Below are 19,190 nucleotides of genomic sequence, written 5' to 3'. Positions count from 1 at the left end.
AGATATTTGTAGCAATGGATGTGAAATATTAAGAGCAGTGAAAATGGGAATTATATATCATCTAAGCTTTCCATGGTAACCCTTGGAGTTACCCTGGAATTTTAGGGCAGTGCCTTTCTCTCTACGCTCAGGCCACAGTTCAACAATGCCTGCAGGTATTCTTAAAAATTAGTGTGAGCTTGTGTATCATGGAACACAAGAACTGGAGTTTACATCTGAAGTTGAACATATTTTTGGGTGCTAATCTGCCCCTCTGAGTAGAACAGGAATGTATTTTATATCAGTTGTAATGCACATCCTCATACATTTCAGCTTTGTTTTTAAGCTGTAGCTATTTGGAAGCCATTTCCTCCCCCACTGTTTATCAGTTTCTGCATATCTGGGGAAAAATGGCAGCAGAATTCCCATTTGTGTTTCCTTCCTTCCCAGGATTGCCCCTGCAGAGCTGGCTGCACACTAACACAGTGCTGAGCCCCAGTCCTTGCAGCCCACGGCCACTCTGGGAGACAGACAGGGGTTTCCATCTGTCTGCATGTTAGAGCCTTGAAGGGATCACCCTCATGAGTTTTGTCATGTCTGTATGTGGATGTCCTTCTGAATACTGTCAGCATGCTCAGTGAATTTTGCCAATGAATACAGAGGTCCCCAGTTCTGCTGTTTCATCTGTACTCTTCATTCCAAACCCTCCCTGATGCCTGTGTGAGACCAGCTCCCATGGGATTTCCCTGCCCCTCATAGACATGGGCTCACAGCAGGGATTAATCTAGACAAAAATCCACATGGCAGTTTGAGAACACTTACCTTTTGACATTACATCGTAATTTTATTGACCTTTACTGGATTTAATATTTTTGTATTTTTCTTTATTTGTATCCTTTTCAAATGAAAAAGAAATTCTCATTCTCTACTGTAAAATAACTTGCTCAAGATTTTATTCTGAAGTGCAAATCTGTTTACACAATTCATTGAAAAAATCACTCTTTAAAGAGCCTCGTGTTTATCGCTACTCACAGAAGAGTGCCCTTAGTTTTTTTTAAATATCATTAGATATTAGTTGCTGGGATTCTCCTAGCACTACGTGCATGCTTTAGGATAAGCCAGTATTCTCCTAATTATAAAGCATTTTATTCATTTCTTTGTGCTAAATCAGCTTTGCTATAAGGAAGATTTTTGGGTGATGTGGGTTCTATTGTAGGCCCAATAGAGGTCAACAGAGAAAATTACCATTTGTGAGGAACTAAATTCTTTATACAGAATTACTGTTCTGGGAGTTAATAATTGAAAAAGTTGATCATCATGGTCTTTAGAACCTTAGTAAGATGTAATATATTGGCTTAATATATATTGAGTTATAGATGATATAAACACAACCTTTGAGTCAAATTAATAATATTACTGTTGAACCATTCAATGACAAGGGGAATATATCTGTTGACAAAAACTTTTCTCACCAACTCTAGGTATGCAGTGTGCCTCTATTTCCTATACACACACTCTGTCCCTAGCAGAGTGCATGTGCATGCCAATGATCACACTTGTGTAGGGACAGCTAAAACACTGGCTGGTAAATGAATTAATTTTTTTTTCAGCATTTGCATTATAAGAAATGTGTGGAAATGTTTGGCTGCCTGCGCTATAGCAGCGGATTCTATGTGCTTTCCCTTCATGGGCCAAAAAGCATATTTGCATATAGCTCTGCAGTTGAATGACTCAATGCTTGTTTCCTTTCAGTGCTGAAGCAGTTAGAAACCTTCTCACGGTAAGTGCAACTCCATTGGGAATGAGTTAACTGCAACTGCTAAAATTAGAACGTGATCTTTAGCTGGTACCAGCAGACATGGCTTCCTTTTTTTGCTGATAAAATGGTTTGAGAGGCATCCCTGTGGCAGCATTATATAGGCAATTTTCTTATCCCTCACTTCATGTTTTGTCTCCAAAAGGCAAAATCTTCCCTTGATTTGTTGAGGTGCTATGTAAGGATATCACAACTGCTGTGATAATTACCTGGTACCACTCATTTTTTATTTATGCATGTCTCATAGCACACACAAAAAAAAGCTTAAAATCCAAAGTTGCATGTTGAGAAAGAAGAGAATGTGAGGCTGACAACCAGCTTCTGCAGAATGTTGAGTCTTGCTGTGCTGTCAGTGGTCTGCTTCTCATGCAGAAGTCTGGGAGAGCCATGCTGGTGCTCATCACCCTTCGTGCTCCTGCACGTGCTGCTGGCCCTCTCTGCAGTGCAGTTTTATCCATGGAAAACCCAGCCTGTACCTGGAAACACAAACTGAAAGCCTGCTGGAACCAAAGCCCGAGTTAAGAGTTGTGGGTGACCTGCCCCTGCCCCCTGTCTCTCCCACACGTGTTTTAATCCAGGCTTAGGCAAGGCCATGCACAGTGCTTGAGTTGCAGCACGTTGCCAGGAGAAAAGGGAAAACTGGAGGAGTAAGGCTTTGGTGCCTGGGGTCTGATACACACTGCAGAGCTGCAGCTCTACATCTGAGCCAGAGTTCCAGTGCTAACTCTTCTGCTCCTTCTTCCTCTTCACACGTACAATTCCTATCACACAAATGTCCATGGGTATGTTTACTCTTTCTTTTCCAGTTGGCCCCAACTGTGCAAAAAAAAAACTTGTGTGCCAAAAGAAAAAAAGGTATTTTTGGCCTTTGCTTTTTGTAAAGATGAGACACTTTGATTTGATCCTGGTTTTGAACTACACCACACTTGGATCCTGGGCATCGTGTATTTTCATTTCTTACCTGCATGGCACCATGGCCTTTAGACCCCAGTCCTGAACCAGCTGCAAGAAGATGCTTGTCTGCACTCTTGGAGCATCAGCTGCAAGCCTGACAATGTGATGGACCAACTCTCTAACAAAAAGCCAAATCAGCCTCTAAGGATGTAATTTTCCATCTCCTTTACTTCTGTTGTATTATATAGTTGTCATGCATCTTGAAAAGCAGGGATTACAGAATATATCCCTTAGAATTCTCTTTAATCCCTGCTGATAGGATTGCAAATATCTTATTGATTGACCATGTCTGAGTCCAGGTGAACTGACAGCTCTCTCCAGTCTCTGTGACAATACTGTGTATGAAGAATTTGGGGAGGAATTGTCTTTGCTACAGTTTAGGAGCCATCCTACTTGGTTCACTTCCATTCAAAGCTGTTATATGCTCATGAGAGAGCATAATAGTTTCTATGAGATGTTATTTTGATCTTATTTCATGTAGTCTATTCATGAATGCTGTGCACTGTTCACATCTTATAAATTCATACTTTTCTGAGTCCCAGCTGAAGTACTGTGGTATGGAATCACAAGCAGCAGTATAGAAACTAGATCATAATCTCTTACCATTCATTTCTCATTGAGCAGGTTTCACGGGTCTAAAGACATTTTTTTCTTTCAGTAATTATTTCCTGTTGGACCCTTTATAGTACCTACTAAATCAAAGTAGCACTATTGTGATAATGCAAATGTTTGTTTTTAAAAGCAGGTTCATTCCATGGAACTAAAACAACTCATTTGAAGAATGTGAATATTTTTTTAACTTAGGGAGTCATGGCTATATACAAGGAAAACATGTTTACAAAAATGCCTCAGAGCTCAGTGTAAGTTGTGCCATTGGACAGAGCTGGGAGGTTTGAAAAACACAGACTGTTGTGGGGTTTGCTTTATCAGTCTTCAGAGCAAATGGAATACAATCCAATTCTGGTTTGGAGCTGTGGATTAATCTTCTCACTGTTTAAATGGAGTTTCAGTGGCACTGCAGTAAGCTGCTTACCCTGTTTGAAGCCACATGGCCGTGGAAGGATGTTGCAGTGTTTGGAGCGCTTGCCTAGGACTTGGAAAACCATGATCCAGTTCCCTGCTTCCTCACAGACCTCCCATGACGTGTCAGTCAGGTCTTTTAAGTCTGTATCTCCAAGCATTTATATACCTAACTCCTCAGACACAAAATTAAGGAGGTGTTTAAGTGCTTGCTTGAAGATTTGGAGGCAAAGAACAGGTAGCACCTGTTCTGAAGAATCAGATGAAGCCTTCTCGTTCTTCCAGAGCACTGCTCCACATGGAGCAGGTCAGAAGCCTTAGAGGGGATCTTCTTTCAGAGGAAACTCTTTACTTTTATTGGTAATGAAGTCTCATGGAAATGCCACCCACAGGAATCCAGAAGCTGTTGACTGAACCTGGATGATTTGTTAGTTTCAGGGCTGTCTGCACTGATTAGCAGGTGAAAATTAATTAGCACAGAGCTTTGGTGATGACCACAGGGAGGCTGAGGCTGGGAACAGATGGCTGTAAATGACCTAGTTACTGCTGCCTGAAAAGTCACACCTTTGGCTCTTGTGAAATGATCCTGCCCTGTTGTGAGCAGAAATTCAAATATGCTGCCTCTCCAGGGGGGCTTAGATACCAAAGTTTGCTTTGTAATTGCATCTTAGGTCAGAGCTTGAATGTGGCTAATTCACATGGCTCAGCTAAAAAACAAAGGCATGTTTAGAAGGGTCACTCAGCCACTTGCAGTCTTCTCCACTGCTGTTGACAAATGTTCTCTCACATTCATACAGTAGGTGCAGAAATAGCCAGAAAATTTTATATTTGGGAAGGGAAATACAATTTCCAAAATAAGCCTTTTTGTAAACTTTTGTTCTTTTTGGAAACTTGGGAGGGAAAGAAAACCTCAATAACTTATATGAAATACAGGGACGATAAATACATTAAGGAAACTCCTATATAAGCACTTGGCTTTTCCAAAAACCTTGTTTTCTTTGCTGGACCTTCCAGACCCAATTCAGCAAAGCCCTTAAATCCAGTCCTGAGCTCAGTCCATCAGCTAGAGTGCATCACGTAGCCTCCAATACACCCTGTATGTCTGAGGTAAGATTGGGATGCCATGCATCTTTAACCTGTTCTTTTAACCTGTTTTCTTATGGTTTTTGACAAATTTAGAGTTTCCTGCAGTATGGTTGGCAAGGTTTCAAAAGGTTTTTTTTTCAGAAGCTGTTTTTTGTGTTTGCACAGAGGATTTGATCTAGCTGAATCCAATCCTCTTTATCGAACGTTTTAACTGAAAGTCTTAGGGCTTAGCTTTTTGTTAGCTTGCTGCTTAGCTTTTTCCTAAATCCACATACCCAGTGGGAATGTGTCATCTTGTAATATTTGGCTGCCTTCTATTGTGGGAGTTAAAACCAATTTGGTTTTGAACAAGAAGAAATTTTTCTATAAATAAGCATCTTTGTATGGGAAGCCAATTTCTCTGGCAAAGCTCTGGGAAACAAAGCAAAATAAAAATGCAAACTTGTAAGACCAACATGCTTAATATCAAAGTAAAGATAGAGATGACATTAATTATACAATTGTAACCTATAGTGAGGCTAGAGTAACATCAGCTTAGGGCTAAAATTAGTCTACTCTCACCATTCCTATGCATAAACCCTGTTAGTTTCTCACATTAGATCTTAGATATTGATGATTGTAATCCTCAAATACTGTTCAATATCACTGTTCAGATATATTTTTCACTTTTTATGATTCCTGTGCTATGTGAGCAATAACTCAGAGAAGCTGGACACAGAGTTAAGAATTATTTCATCTAAAGGCAGAGAAATACACAGCAATAATGTACATGTAGGCAGGGAAACCATGTAAGTCCTGCGGTGAACACATTGTTGCTAAAGTTAAATAGCAAAAAAGATTATAAAATTGTACTGTGGTGAGTATGTTCAAAAATACAGTGTCAGTGATCCTCACAGTCTTAAAATTCACACAGAACTGCCCACTAAATTTAATTTCTAAGTTGTCTTCTATCAGAGTTTCATTTCAAATTACAGATAGAGGATTTAATTCTGAATTAGTCCATATTTCATTGTATGTATTTAATCATTCATTCTCAGTACCTTCCCTGACAATTTGGGGTTTTTTTTAACTCATGACCTTCTGGCATAAATGTAGGTAAGGCTGTGGAAAAACAAGTGTTAGTTGGTCTCTTTTTGTGAAAAAAGCTTGCATAAGTAACTACATAGGCATTTTAAATATAAAATACCATGGAGAGCATATTGACTGTGACTGTGAAAGTCAATCACAGAGAAAAAACAGCTCTTGTCAAACATCTAAGGAGATTCGACTGCCTGTTTTTGTAACTTGTGCTATGAGTAGAGGCTAAAACATTTAATTGACAAAATACTATTCAAGTGTTTTTCTTGTAAAGAAAATACAGATCCAAACTTTAAAATTCTGAGGTTGCCTCTTGTGAGACACCAGACAAGTAATTTATTCAGCCTTTCTCTAGCTCCACCATTTTGTCTGTGAGCTTGAGTGATATTGGTGTACACCTACTCTTTAGGATGATGTGCAGTTTTTAATTAGCCAGTCCAACAAGAACTATGAGATACTGATGTGAAAAGTGCTGGCCACAAATATGGAGAGCAGGATGAGTAGCAGAAAATGAACTTGAATAGACCTTTGGTCACATAAATATTTTTAAAAAATTTTAAAAATCTTCAACCTTTGACATGAAAATGACCTTAGAGATCAGCATCAAATCATTCTGTGGCAAAGCTTTCTTCTGTCGAAGTCACATTACAGATTTCTAATCCATATTCTGCACTGGAGCTTCTGTGTGTAGAGAAATGCTGATTATGCAAGAGGTTGATGGTGTGAAGAAATGCCCCAGGGGATGGGCTTGTGAGGGAAATTTGGCTCTCCAACTGTTTCTGGTAAGACTGAATAATTTTTATTTTTCAGCCCTTGCTTAATAGCAAGTATCCAGGATGCCAAGAACCTCCTCCAACTATACCCTATTGGTACATATGTTATTCCAGGAGAAGTGTATGCATAATTGATAAAATGGAAGCATATTGTCAATCTTTTTGAGCCTCAGGTAATATTATAAGCTGTAATATCGTAAATCACAGTGTTCAGGCCAAAAACTTCATTAAATAAGCAAGGTAAGAAAAGAAAGACAGAAAAATACTAATAATATTGTACAAGTATAATATCACTTTTTTTTTTCCTATGAAAAATATAATAGGGAGTTTTCGGTTATCTTCGACTTAAATAAGCATATTTAGTTGACACAATATTTTTGAAAGTTTTCCATGCAGTATTTAATGTTGCTGGGGAAATGGCACTTAATTTTTGTAGCTCAAGGCCAGAAACAGAAGTTGTATGTTCTGTACCTTTTTGTCATCTTAGAGTCTGGGATAATGCTGGAATTGTGAATTAATATGCTAGGTGTTTGGGGAGTAGTTGAGAACAACATTGTGAACAAGCTGTTAGCCAGCTTGCTCTGGTGCACCTTCTCTTTAGGTTCTTGCTTGTCTCAGGAAAAATTATATGCTGCCAGGTGGGTAAATTTTTCATCTCAGAGCAGATGATGTTTAATCAATATACAGAATGGCCATCCTGCTGCAGAATGAATAGATGGTTTTGAAAATTCTTCTTGGTAGAGTAGGAATTCATCTTCACCCTGCTGATATAGTTAGGAAAAATAAAGGATTTGCCTTGAAATCTGCTGGTGTTTGTGCCTGTGAGCTGTGGAAGGATTTCTGGCTCCCTGGATTCCCAGAGTGTATTGACACATCTGCAGTGATCTTGTGTGTTCCCTCCCAGGGAGGAGAGATTAAGCAACTCTTTACTAGATAAAGCAGACTTCCTGCCTTGCAGGCTCTGCAGGGTAAGGTAGCTAAGGGGAGGCTAATGAATTTCAGATAAAGTGCAGAGCAGCTGTCCTGTAGCTCAGGTTACAACTCTGTTGTAGCCTGAGCCATTGCTTTGTTTGAAGGAGTATGAATAATTTACTTTTTTACCCATTCCATCAAGCTTCCTTTGCTAGGACTTAGTAGTTCTATTCCACTCTACAAAGTTGGATGCTGGTGAAATGCCATGAATTCAAAGAGAGGCTTTTCTCCCTTCCTTGAGGGAAGGGCTGTTTGAGGAGCACAGCTCTGTGCATGGCTCTGCCATCATCACTGCTGTGTGTGAGGTGCTGCCCCTGCTGAGCTTTGTAAGCTCAAAACTCAGGGCAAGTCCATGTTCACTCTGTGGTGTCCATCATCCCTACCAACTAGATCATGGAGTTTTCTAACTCTTTCTACCCCGGTAGGCCTCTGTGCTGATGGCTTTTGTGAGAAGCCAGCCTTGCACCCAAACTGATGTGCCACCCTTGTTGTGTCAGCAGTAAGCAACCTTAGCCTCTTGGTGCTAAATACCAAGCTCACAGCTGAACTGTGAGGACAATCTCACTGCTGATTGTTGGGATGGAGATTTATTCATCATGCGATGACCAGTGTATGATAGCATCTCTTCAAAATGTTTCTTAGGGGCTAGAAGTTTTTTCAGTTCCAGCATTCAACTGAAAAATGAATAGTGGTGCAGAGAGTAGGACTTTATGTTTCTTTAATTCTTTCTCTACTAAACCACTTTTAGACTCTTAATTAAATATTTTCAGGGGAAATGAAAATATGGAAAAATCTATTGAACTTGTTGATTATTCCAAAAGCCATGACAGTTCTTTGCAATTAAACTGTATAGAAATAATTTCCACAGTAGATATTTCAATAGTAGATTAACCTGTTGTTCTAGGAACTCTAGAAATGCACATGCTCCAAGGTGATTTTGATTGAAATCAGCAGCAGGTAGAAAGAGATAGAGGTGGCTTGTGCCGTACAGTAGGTCAGCACCGTCAAAGAAGTCTGTGCTTTAAACCCTTAACCTGAGATTTCTCCTCCCAATAAAGAAAATGCTTTAACCCCATTATTAATGGCTTTCTATATATACATAGTAGGTATAAGCTGTTGCTTTGAAACACAAAACATCAGAGAAGCCCTCAAGGTGATGCAGTACTTGAAAAAATACATTATCTTAAGCTGCTTAGGAAGATCTGATGCTGTAATTTGTAACTGATGTGTCTAAGAGTTATTGTTCATAGAGAACAGTCTTGTTCCATAAATATTGATAAAATATTGGAAGATAAACACTAGCAAAGGAAAACATTTCCTTGCTAGGAGGAGAAAAATAAGATAAGCTCTTAAAAGATTTAAATAATGTTGGCATGTCTACAGCAGCACCTCTTTAATCTCATAAAGGTTATATCACTCTATCTGCCATCTGTATGGGTTTTATAATGCAGCTATGTGGCTCATGGCAACAGCTTTCCAGTAGTCCCATGCTTATTAAAGTCTTCCCTTTTGTTTTTATAAATTAACATTTCCTAAGGCCCTTATTTTTAAAAGGTGTATCAGTGTCAACCCACTTCTGCCTTCCAAAACTATTTTTAACTCATTTCTGTCATGTTGAGGTTCGATTAAAATTTTAAGGCAATATGGGAAAGCTTCATCCTGAAAGTATTGAGGGAGAAAACAAAACTAAAGCAGCAAGCCAAAGAGTTAAATAAAATACTTCTCATTTGCACACAGGTAGAAATGTGGGAAGTGCTGGGAGTCCTTCAGTGAGTAACATATCAGGTTTCTAAGGATCTGTGCCTACAGCTTCATCCCAGTTAAATTCTCTTTCAGCAGGCAGCACTGCACACATTTTGGCATTTCACTATGTTTAAAACCTGTTGAAATGAATAAAAAGCCTATCAGCTTTCTAGGATAGTACCCCTTCCTGTAATTTAATTCACTGAATAGTTAAAATATACCTCTGGATAAAAGAAGCCCTCAGAGAAATAAATGATTATTTAATCTAATTACCACCAAGAAATTATGGTTATTCTTTTAAATAGTTGTTTTTTCTAAGTGACCATGAATTTGCACTTTGAAAATGAAAATTTACATTGCACAAAATTTATATTGCCTTGGAGCAGCAGCAACTTCACAAACATTTCTCTAGAATACAGGGGGTTTTTCTTATTTTTTTAGCCTTGTTTTCTTTCTGAATGGCTCTGTGGTTAGACTGATTGCAAGTTTCACACATAATTTGTGCCAGAACACAAAATTCTGCCAGTGTTGGCAGTATTTATGCATCTAGCACATTTATGTTGCTGTTTACACTTGGAAAGTTGTAGCAGAGTACTTCACCCCAGTGGAGAGATTATATGGAATTTCAACTATGATTGTGCAGGAAATCAGTTTTCCTATGCCTGCTGCTGACCTGGGGGTGTTCCGTGTGCTACCAGCAATTGGATAACAATGCATTTCCACAGCACCAGTCCTTACATATGAGGATGTTGCTCAAATGGCATCAGTCTAAAAAAGACTCAGTCAAAAATATCCAACTAATTTAGGGAGAGTGAGGAAAACAAAACTGTGTCCTTGAGCTTCAGACTCTGTAGCCAGGTTTGTATTAGATCATTAGAGTATTTTTAGTGGAAACAGAGCACCAAAAGCAATTCTGGACCTTGGTATTTAAGAAGAGTTAAGGACATCTCACAAGTGCATGTATGTTGAGGGCAATTCCTCTTCCTAGGAAAAGGTTTCTTTCAAAACAAGGTTTGTCATCTGCTGAAATATCAGCAGGCATTTGCATGCAATGAATTTCTTTCACTGTATAACTTCTTGCATAACTTGTATTTATTTAATATTGCTTCTTAAGTCCTGTTGGTACAGTTGATAAGACCAAAGTCAGTGTAGTGATCACAACTCTTGAGTCCAATGCAGAGGCAACATGGATGCACAACAGTTTATATATAGCACACAGTAACAGTCTGTACCAACAAACTTAAAGCAGGCAATGCCTTCCAGTCCTACTAGAAAAGGCTTGAAAACACAGACTTGACTAATGCCAGTTGGAGGCCTCTCTTTATTCGACTCAAGTTTAAAAATTGATGCTGTTGTAGTGTGTGGCAGAATTAGAGAAGGGAACTTTGAGTCAGCTTTTGCAAATGTGAAATTTTGCTCCCAGTTATCCTATTCTGAGAAATCTGGACAGAATAGATTATATAGGATTGTGCTTCACTTCAGCAGATGGTGAGTTACATGGAACACACTTGGATCCTGAGAAAGGGTTGGTTAATTATAAGGACTCGCCCGATTAAATTTAAGCATGGCATAAATGCCCTGTACAGCCTAACTATTATTTCTACCCATGAGCTTTCAGTCTGTGTATGAAACTTGAACGGAATCATTAGGTTTTCATCTAGACCTTTACATACATCTAGACCATACATAGACTTAAGTACATTTCCATATTTCCCTATGTGCCAAGGGTCTTGTGTACCTTTATCTGCAGTTACTAATTGAAGTGTCATGCAGACATAAAAAATGTGTATTATTCCTACATTACACCCGTGCATCACATTTTACCTCAAAATGAGCACAGTGGGCTTTACATACTGATTCCCTATTAAATATTTAGCTCATTCTCACACCTTTGGTCTCAAGAAGACTAGAAATTCAAAGCAAAGGCTTTAAAATACTTTTGAATTAGCATTTCAAGCCTGTAATGCATTATGCTTCAAGAAGTAGTACAAAAGTCAAAGAAAAAAAACCAGGGGAAATGGCAATTAATCTGTCCTAACAACTGCAAAGGATGTTACCAACGATGCAGATATTAAAGCCATTTATTGCCATTGCCAGATAAAAGCTTGATGTAATTAAAACATATGGCTGGGATTAACTGAAAGAGGGACAGGAAATTGAGCATTAAAATTGACTCTGCCCTTAGTTCAGTGTATCTTTGGGGGAGGGCAAAGTGCTATGAGTGAAAGAGGGACAACAATTTTATCTTTGAATATCCTGTCTTTTGTCAGCTATTATTGCAACCTGCATGTTTAAGTGTTAAAAAGACTCTGAAGAATTGCGAAACCTGATGAATGTGTCTCAGAAGGCTAGACTGTATTTAGATGCTAAATTCTTCAGTGTAAAGATTCTACCTTCTATAATTTTTGCAGTAAAAAGAACAGTTTTGGCTTTTAAGAAATGATTGTTTAAATATAACATGTAATGCAGTCAGTGGAAATTTCCATTCTTCCAGTTTTATTTCTGAAAGGCTGTATCCCAGAAAGCTAATTTCTGGAAGCATTTTTGCATTCCTGTTTAAGCAGAAGTGCTGGATTGCCTTTTAAGAGTGCCTAGCAGATTAGTTTTTTCTGACAGAGTATATAGAGCTAGTTTCTTGTTTCCTCTGTTTGTGGCTTGCTTGATATAATAATGTGATGACCTTCTTGTTCTGCCTTTCTTTGTGTTGGTTTTGAACCAGTGGTTAATGGGAATACCTGTATCTTTCACTTTACTGTCCATACAAAATAATGACAAATTGCAATCTCAAATCCTTTACTGTCCTTACATCTAGTGTCAGCTGCAAATTACTTTCATAAGCAGGAACCTCTAGGCAGTTTATAAAGTTGCCTTATTAAAAATTCAGAAGGGTAAGCAATGATCTGATATTATTTGAACCTTGCACTTCTCAAATGATTAATGACCACATTCCTTCTGTAAATAAAGTTTTGCAAACAAATACTTCTGTAAGGTTTTGTGGAGATGGTCCCCCTTAGTGATTGGTGTGGGTAATAGCTATTGTCTATTCACATGAATTCATTAAGCCTGGTTATCTCATTATTTTAGATAGACACATTTCTGCCAGTCTAAGATTACATTTCTATGCTTTTACCATTCTGGAAGGTATGCAATATCTTTGCAATCAATTAAGTATCTTTTTTGCCGAATTTAAGATGACCATATAAAGCAAATATGTTTTTTTTTTTCCTCAGTGGGATTGTGTGAAAAGCTGAAACTGAAATTTATGGTGATCCCTTTTCTTTTCTTCTGTTTTGCTTATTGCTGAATGGTGCTAAAGCCTAATTTGGTATTCCAGGACATGAAGACATCCTTCTTTCAAAATGGAATACATCTCTGAACCTTTAAGATATATTAACCAAAACAGATGTGTTTTTCAGGCTCCCTTTAACTTCTAATAGCAGAGTATATTCTTCTGCTTTTTGCATGTTTGGTTTTTTTTTTCCCCTTATGTTCTCTTCTGTGTCCCAGTTAACATGGAAGCTTACATCCCTGGGGACCACTCAACCTGTAACTCACTAGTAACAAACTAATGTTTGAAATTTAATATACCAATTGCTATTTTAGAATTCAATAGAATTTATTTACAGCTGATCATGTATTTTCAATGTCATGTGCCACCATTTTTCAGTTTCAGAGGTAACAGCCCACTTAGATGAAAGGGAAAAACCACTCCTTGAGTTACCATCTCAGAACCTTGATGCAGGTAGGCACCTCATCACCCTGTAGTTTGTAGGTCACATTTTCAAGTCAAAAAGTCTGAATTAGAAAGCCTGGTCTCATTAAGTATTAGAGGCCTCAGTTTGCTTTAATTCATTTCCATAAGCTCAAAATCCCTATAATTTGTAAAACTGCTGAAACAAAGGCTGGGATTCTTCATTAAATTCAGAAAATAGGTCATTTTCCAGCAGCATCTAATGTTCAGGTCTCTGCCAATGAAGATGGTTCTTGGCAAACTCTGTGTGTACCTTTTCTGATACCATACCCTGGATACCCTCAGCATTGTGGTAATTGACTTATACTAGTAAAGAGACAGAGCAGTTGAAACATAGCAAGTATTTATGCTTCAAAATTAACTATTCTTGGATATTTAGGATTACAAGACAAACAACATGGCCACCTGGAGTTAATATGTTTGCCATTTATCAGCTGAAAGTCAAAAGTGAAAATTAATTTACTGCACCTGAATGGCCCTAGTAAAAATGCCCGGAGCTCTGGATCATGTGTTATCTGTGGAAGTGGTGCAGTGTAAATAACAACAATTGCTCCCACTTTTACAGAGGTAGCACGTTCATTGGGTGCTAACATGGTCGCTTCTTCTGTGGACCTTCATTCCACTACCAGTATCACATGTGAGGATTCACTACCTGGGCATTCTGGCCCAAGATTTCATGTAATTAAATATTATTATTCAAGTATTATCTAACACCAATTCACTTTTTGATGAACCATTATCAGACAACTCTGAATCATCAGTTGCTGGACAGGGCTGACTCTTGTTGACTGCAAGTCTCTTTTCCATGAACTAGCCTTCCTGCTCTGGTAAGAGTATTTGTTATGTTTGTTATTGGCTCTTGTGCAGTCTTCTGTTAAAGACTGAGATTTATCTCTTCTGTTGTCTCTCTCTTCCTTCCCTCCTTTCCTCCTTCCCTCCTTACAGAAAAATCCGTAAGAAGTTCACCAGGTCACAGCTGAAAAGAGCTTCCAGAACACCTTGTTCTCCGATCATTGCAAAGACAAAGTCTCTCATGAACAATAGGCAGGCCCCAACAGAGCCAGGACCCATCATACACTGAAGAAATAACAGCATCAGCACCATAATAATGTCAAAATCATGTCTAATTGTGAATGCAGACATAACAGGACTTCCCACATCTCTGTGACAGAAACTTTGTGTGGACATATTGTGGCCGGGTTCCGTGTTCTGGGCAGGATCCAACAGCAGCCCTTGTTTTCCCTCATCTCTGCCAGGGCTACTTCTGGTTCACTGTACAGGCCTATCCCAGATTCCCTCCATTCCCAGACAACAGTGTTGGCTGGTCAGGGAGGGGCTGTTTGCACTGGTCCCACTAAATGGATGCAGAGTCCACCCATCACATTTGTCTATGCCTTCTTGTGGCTCAACAAAAAATATGCAGCTTTCAAAACCATTACAGTGTCTTTAAAATGGGATTTAGCCTTGAGGTGTTGCATTTTCAAACAGAACTGCAAACTTGGAGTGTTCATATTTTTCAGTATTGGCTTGAGTTACCTTGGATTGGATTTTCTGTACTGAATGTCCACAAGGACAAGGTATAGTTCAGCAGTTCTGAAACTTAGACTGAATTAGGAAATGTCCATCATTAGTGTCCAATTTTGAAAATGTTGGCCATATTAGCTGTGTTTAAAATCCTGGAAAGTATTATGTGTGACAGTAAATATCCAGCCAGACTAGGTGCATGTGTAGGAACTGGTCCCATTGTCTCTGTATTTGAAAACATCTGCCTATTTCTTTGGATATTTTTTGCATTTCTTGAAGCCTATTCTGAATAGTGAAAACCAGCAGAACACCATTCCCAGAAGACATGAAGAAACAGTTTATTTCCTATTAGTAATGTCTCTCCACAAAATAATTTCTACATTTTTATATGTCTGGATAAAGAGGTCTTGCAGAATGCTTTGAATTCATAAATGTAAGGCTACAGGTGGATACTTACCATGGAGAGATGATGTGCCTTTTGTAACTTCTTGTAGGAAACTGTCCATCTCCCTGAAGGTGGGAATGGCAACAGAGGCAGGTCTTTTATTTCTACTCAGGTACTTACAGGTGAACAATCTCTGCCCTACTTTGAAATCCAGAGAAATCCAGTGTGGAGCACCGCTGTGTGAACCTAGTTGGGATATATCAATCGTCTGAGGCAAGTTGTCCTTCAGTAGGATTGGATTCCATATGGCTTTAAAGATGTGGTCAGACACTGAACACGTCATAGCAAACTGGGACGAGCTTCAAGACTTTTTTTTTCCTCTTCATTTACTAGATAGCTCCAACAGCATAGTACAGATGTGAGGTTTTCATCCAGTTGTGGGCATGCACCCAGCTTTGTGGTTAGAAAGACAAGGATGTAAGTGACATCTCATACTTCCGGGTGATCCCCCCAAAATTATTTTCCCTCATGCATTTTATTGTTTCAGTCTGAAAGAGCATCTGTGATCTCAGCCTAGCCATACTCTCCATGTAGGATTTTCTGAGCTCCTAAGACAATGACCCAGATGCTTCTTCAAAGAAAAAAGCACTCTGACCTCTTGAAGGGACTTTCTGATGATTTTCCATAAAGATGGATCCAGGTCTTGTCCACTGTCCTTCACCAGCAAGAAAAGGATGGATACAAGGAGAGGTTGAAGACATGGAGTGCTTGCTCCTAGTGCCCTGAACATTTTAGTGAATGTCATTGATTCAGACTCAGTTGGAGAAGACCTGGAATTCATCTACCTACAGTACTTTCCAGTAGCCATTGAAATGTGCAGCTCTAGAAGTCTTCTAGGCACCAGATCTGCATTTTCCTCTAAACAGGAGGGCTTTTAATCAGATAGCTGAGTGGAGACAACCTACTCTTATTAGTAAGAATTGCCTTTATTAACAGCAACATATGGAAACACCTTCTGTATAATAGCTTCCTCACCCATTAGAATAAAGAGAACATGATTATTCAGCAATCTGTTTGACTGAAAAGTATGAAAAACATGAACATAACGAGCTTTGTCTCCCTCAGACATCACTGAAATCACACACAGCAGACTCATTTTCAAAGTGTTGTTAGCTGTAAGGTGGTAGATTTTTTTACCCTGCCTTATTAAGCCTGTACTCAAATGATTTCTTTTAGCCAGTGTGCTCCAGTGTCTAGACAGTATTTTGTAGAATCTCTGTGTGTTCCTGCTTTTGACAAAAAGTATTAGTATCTGTAATAGTCAGATGTGAAGTCATTTTTTCTTCTTTCCCTCTGAGAAGAGAGAGGGACTGGTAACACAGCTCCCTGTCAGCAGCCAGCTGCCTGATACCATTATCTTTTGCATCAAATAGCCAAGGAAAGGAAGAATCCCTTGCAGCTCCAAGCTGAGGTGCTTCCTCTGGATACACTGGATATAATGTTCCACCTCTGCCCAGCAGAGCCACTTCCCAGGTTGCAACAGCCCAGCCTTGGGATGGGCAAGGCATGGAGGAGACAGATACCTGGAACAGCTTCTGCTCTGTCCTTCAGCTGTCCTGCATGCAGCTGCAGGGAGACATCCTCTCTCCTACACTGCCCACAGGGCACAGAGAAACTGCACACCAGGCATTGCACCTTAGCTTTTACCTGCTCTCTCTTCATCTGTCCCTCAAGATGTTCTCCAGAGATGGATGCAGGATTTATCCGAGAATTACGACTGAGAGTGTGGATGGAAGATGTGCTCAAGTTGTGTTCCTCCTGCTGGGTTTGGGCATAATGATTTAAATTTTTGTAGGAATTTTGAAACTCCTCATCACAATATCATGCAATTCCATGCTTTCTGTTGAGTTAAAATATTTTTCACTGGCTGTGAGCAAAGATGACACATTCCTCTGTAAACTGAAACAGTATATCCACAACAAATCAGAGCTTTCTACTTCTTTATCAATCTTCCCAAGTTACTTATTTTAAAACCAGCCAACATATATCAGTCATCAACAATGACACTGAGTATAAACATGAACCTTGTAAGCAAGGACAAGAAGTTTGGTACTTTCCATGATATGAGAGAATCAAGGCAGCAACAGCACTGCATTTACAATGAGATTTATTTTTCTGTTAGCTAGACAAGAAATCCTTCTGAAAATTTGCCTCTCCAGTTACAAATATGGGACTAAAAAAACATGTGAAATGCACAATGTCTTTGTGTCCAGAGGCCTCATGCAGAAAGTAGGAGGATTGTTTTAATGTTTAAAATGTGTATATTGCCATTTTCAACTCCATAGCTGCTCTGCTTTCTTGAAATATTGTGTATACTGTTTTCAGATTATTTTTTAAAGGCCCCGACTTAGTGGTGGAGTTTTTGATTCTGTAAGATGGTAAAGAATGTTTTGAAATACTTGAGATTGCCTGAAATGTGTTGGTCAGATGAAAAAATCTTTAAAACCAGTGTTTTGATTAAAGGCAAATATAGCCTTCGTTTCTGCAGTCCAAGCCTTGCAGGATATTATGAAAAACTGGGAATTGGAACTGAAATGTAGAACAAACAAGGAGTAGAAATGGTGAAATGGAGCCTGCACTTACATAACGTGCACTTTTTTTAGTAAGCTAAAGTAAGATTTATTTTTTTTAATAAATATAATTTCAACAGAGATACTTTCCTAATTATGAAGGCTTAAATAAAATGGAATGGCTGCACACTAGTTTCTGATATAGTCACAGTATAACACGCCACAGCCTTTTGCAGAGAACAATTATAGTCCTTCAGAAATACTATATTACTGGACACAGTGTCTTTATGTATATGTACTGCTATGGTAATGGAATTGTTAGAATCCTTTGCAAATTTCAGCAGAATAATATTCATTTTTCATTTTCTTTTGAAGCTTCTTTATATAAACCTGTGTCTTCATAAGCCAGAGGGGTTGTCAAAAGATCTGAGTTTATATAACTGCATAGTGGATTTTTTTGGAGTAAGTCAGGACTTTTTTATTCAAATGTTGCATGTTGAGGGAGGAAACCTAATTTTGGAATACATGGGTTTTGGATAAGAGTTTTGAGGTTGTACTATATAGTGATCAACAAATTTGCAGAATATGCTCCTGTTGCTCATAAAGATTTAACAGTTGGTATTGAAATACTGTATTGATTAAATAAAAAAAAGTAAAAATTAAAGAGTTGTCTTTTAAAATTTCTGCTCTTTAGACTAAAAGTGAATTTCTCAATGGAATGGTAAAACTGGGAAGCTCAGTGTTGGGTGTTTGAGAATGTGGAGCACCTTAGAATGAAATAGTACTATTTGATTTGCATTAAAGTGTCTTTGTGTACAAACTCTGTGACTCTTGACCCTTTTTGCAGGAAACTAAATTTCTACATTTTTACTGTCATCCTGTTTCATAGTAGACTATTGAATAGTCAAAAGACTGAAGATTGGTGAACTACATGAGAGTTTAAAAGATGAATAGGTAACAAGGGGATGAGGAGAGAAGACTCAGAAGTTGGGGAAAGTGAGCCATGAGGTATTGGTCCTTACACTGGAGCACCAGAAGGCTGCTTAGGATTGAACTGAAATCTAGGCAGGAGGACTCATAGCCCACAAAAGCAATACCAGAAGCTACAGTGCATTGCAGTCTCCAGTGGACTGGCCCATCTAAACTCCTCAGGTTGGTATTAGTGTCAAAATCTTTGTATCTTCAGTTGGTAGCACCTGGAACTGGTGGCTTCTATGTAAATATGGAACATTATCTGAATCCTCTTCTTTAATGACATCTAAGCTAATTTCTGCAAATTAATTGGACTTTTTTTTCCAGAGGAGAATCATAAAAAGGTCTTCTGAACAGAGGTAAGGACTGCTGCTTCACAGGTTTGTTCAAGCCAACTCTTTCCATCCCCTGATTCCCCAGTCTGTCCTGGGGATTGCAGGATGCTTAGTCCATAGGCTAAATATTGTTTCAAATGTTTGGTTTAGAATGGATTATCTTTTTCTCCTTCCCTTCCCTCCACCTCCTTCACCAAGGACACCTGAGTAGATCCAAGTAGAAGAGCTCAAAT

General features: G+C 38.7%; 1 protein-coding gene across 4 annotated transcripts in view; it reads left to right on the top strand.

The window, feature by feature from the left end:
- MTA3 (metastasis associated 1 family member 3) overlaps positions 1-19,190 on the top strand; it is a 224,387-nt gene that overhangs the window by 120,025 nt on the left and 85,172 nt on the right. The window contains exons 19-20 of one of the 4 annotated variants that reach the window (XM_054629255.2): positions 1,732-1,759; positions 14,117-14,260. In XM_054629255.2, coding sequence (XP_054485230.2) covers positions 1,732-1,759; positions 14,117-14,128 — 40 coding nt within the window. In that variant the 3' untranslated portion in view covers positions 14,129-14,260. Of the gene's footprint in view, positions 1-1,731; positions 1,760-6,742; positions 8,595-14,116; positions 18,315-19,190 lie in introns of those variants that run through there. The other 3 variants (XM_077175848.1, XM_077175847.1, XM_077175846.1) reach the window with 3 other exon arrangements.

This window comes from Agelaius phoeniceus, chromosome 3, assembly GCF_051311805.1.
Source record: "Agelaius phoeniceus isolate bAgePho1 chromosome 3, bAgePho1.hap1, whole genome shotgun sequence".
Lineage (NCBI taxonomy): Eukaryota > Metazoa > Chordata > Aves > Passeriformes > Icteridae > Agelaius > Agelaius phoeniceus.
The sequence above is the reverse complement of the archived record's forward strand: the minus strand, read 5'-3'. Positions and strand labels throughout refer to the sequence as shown.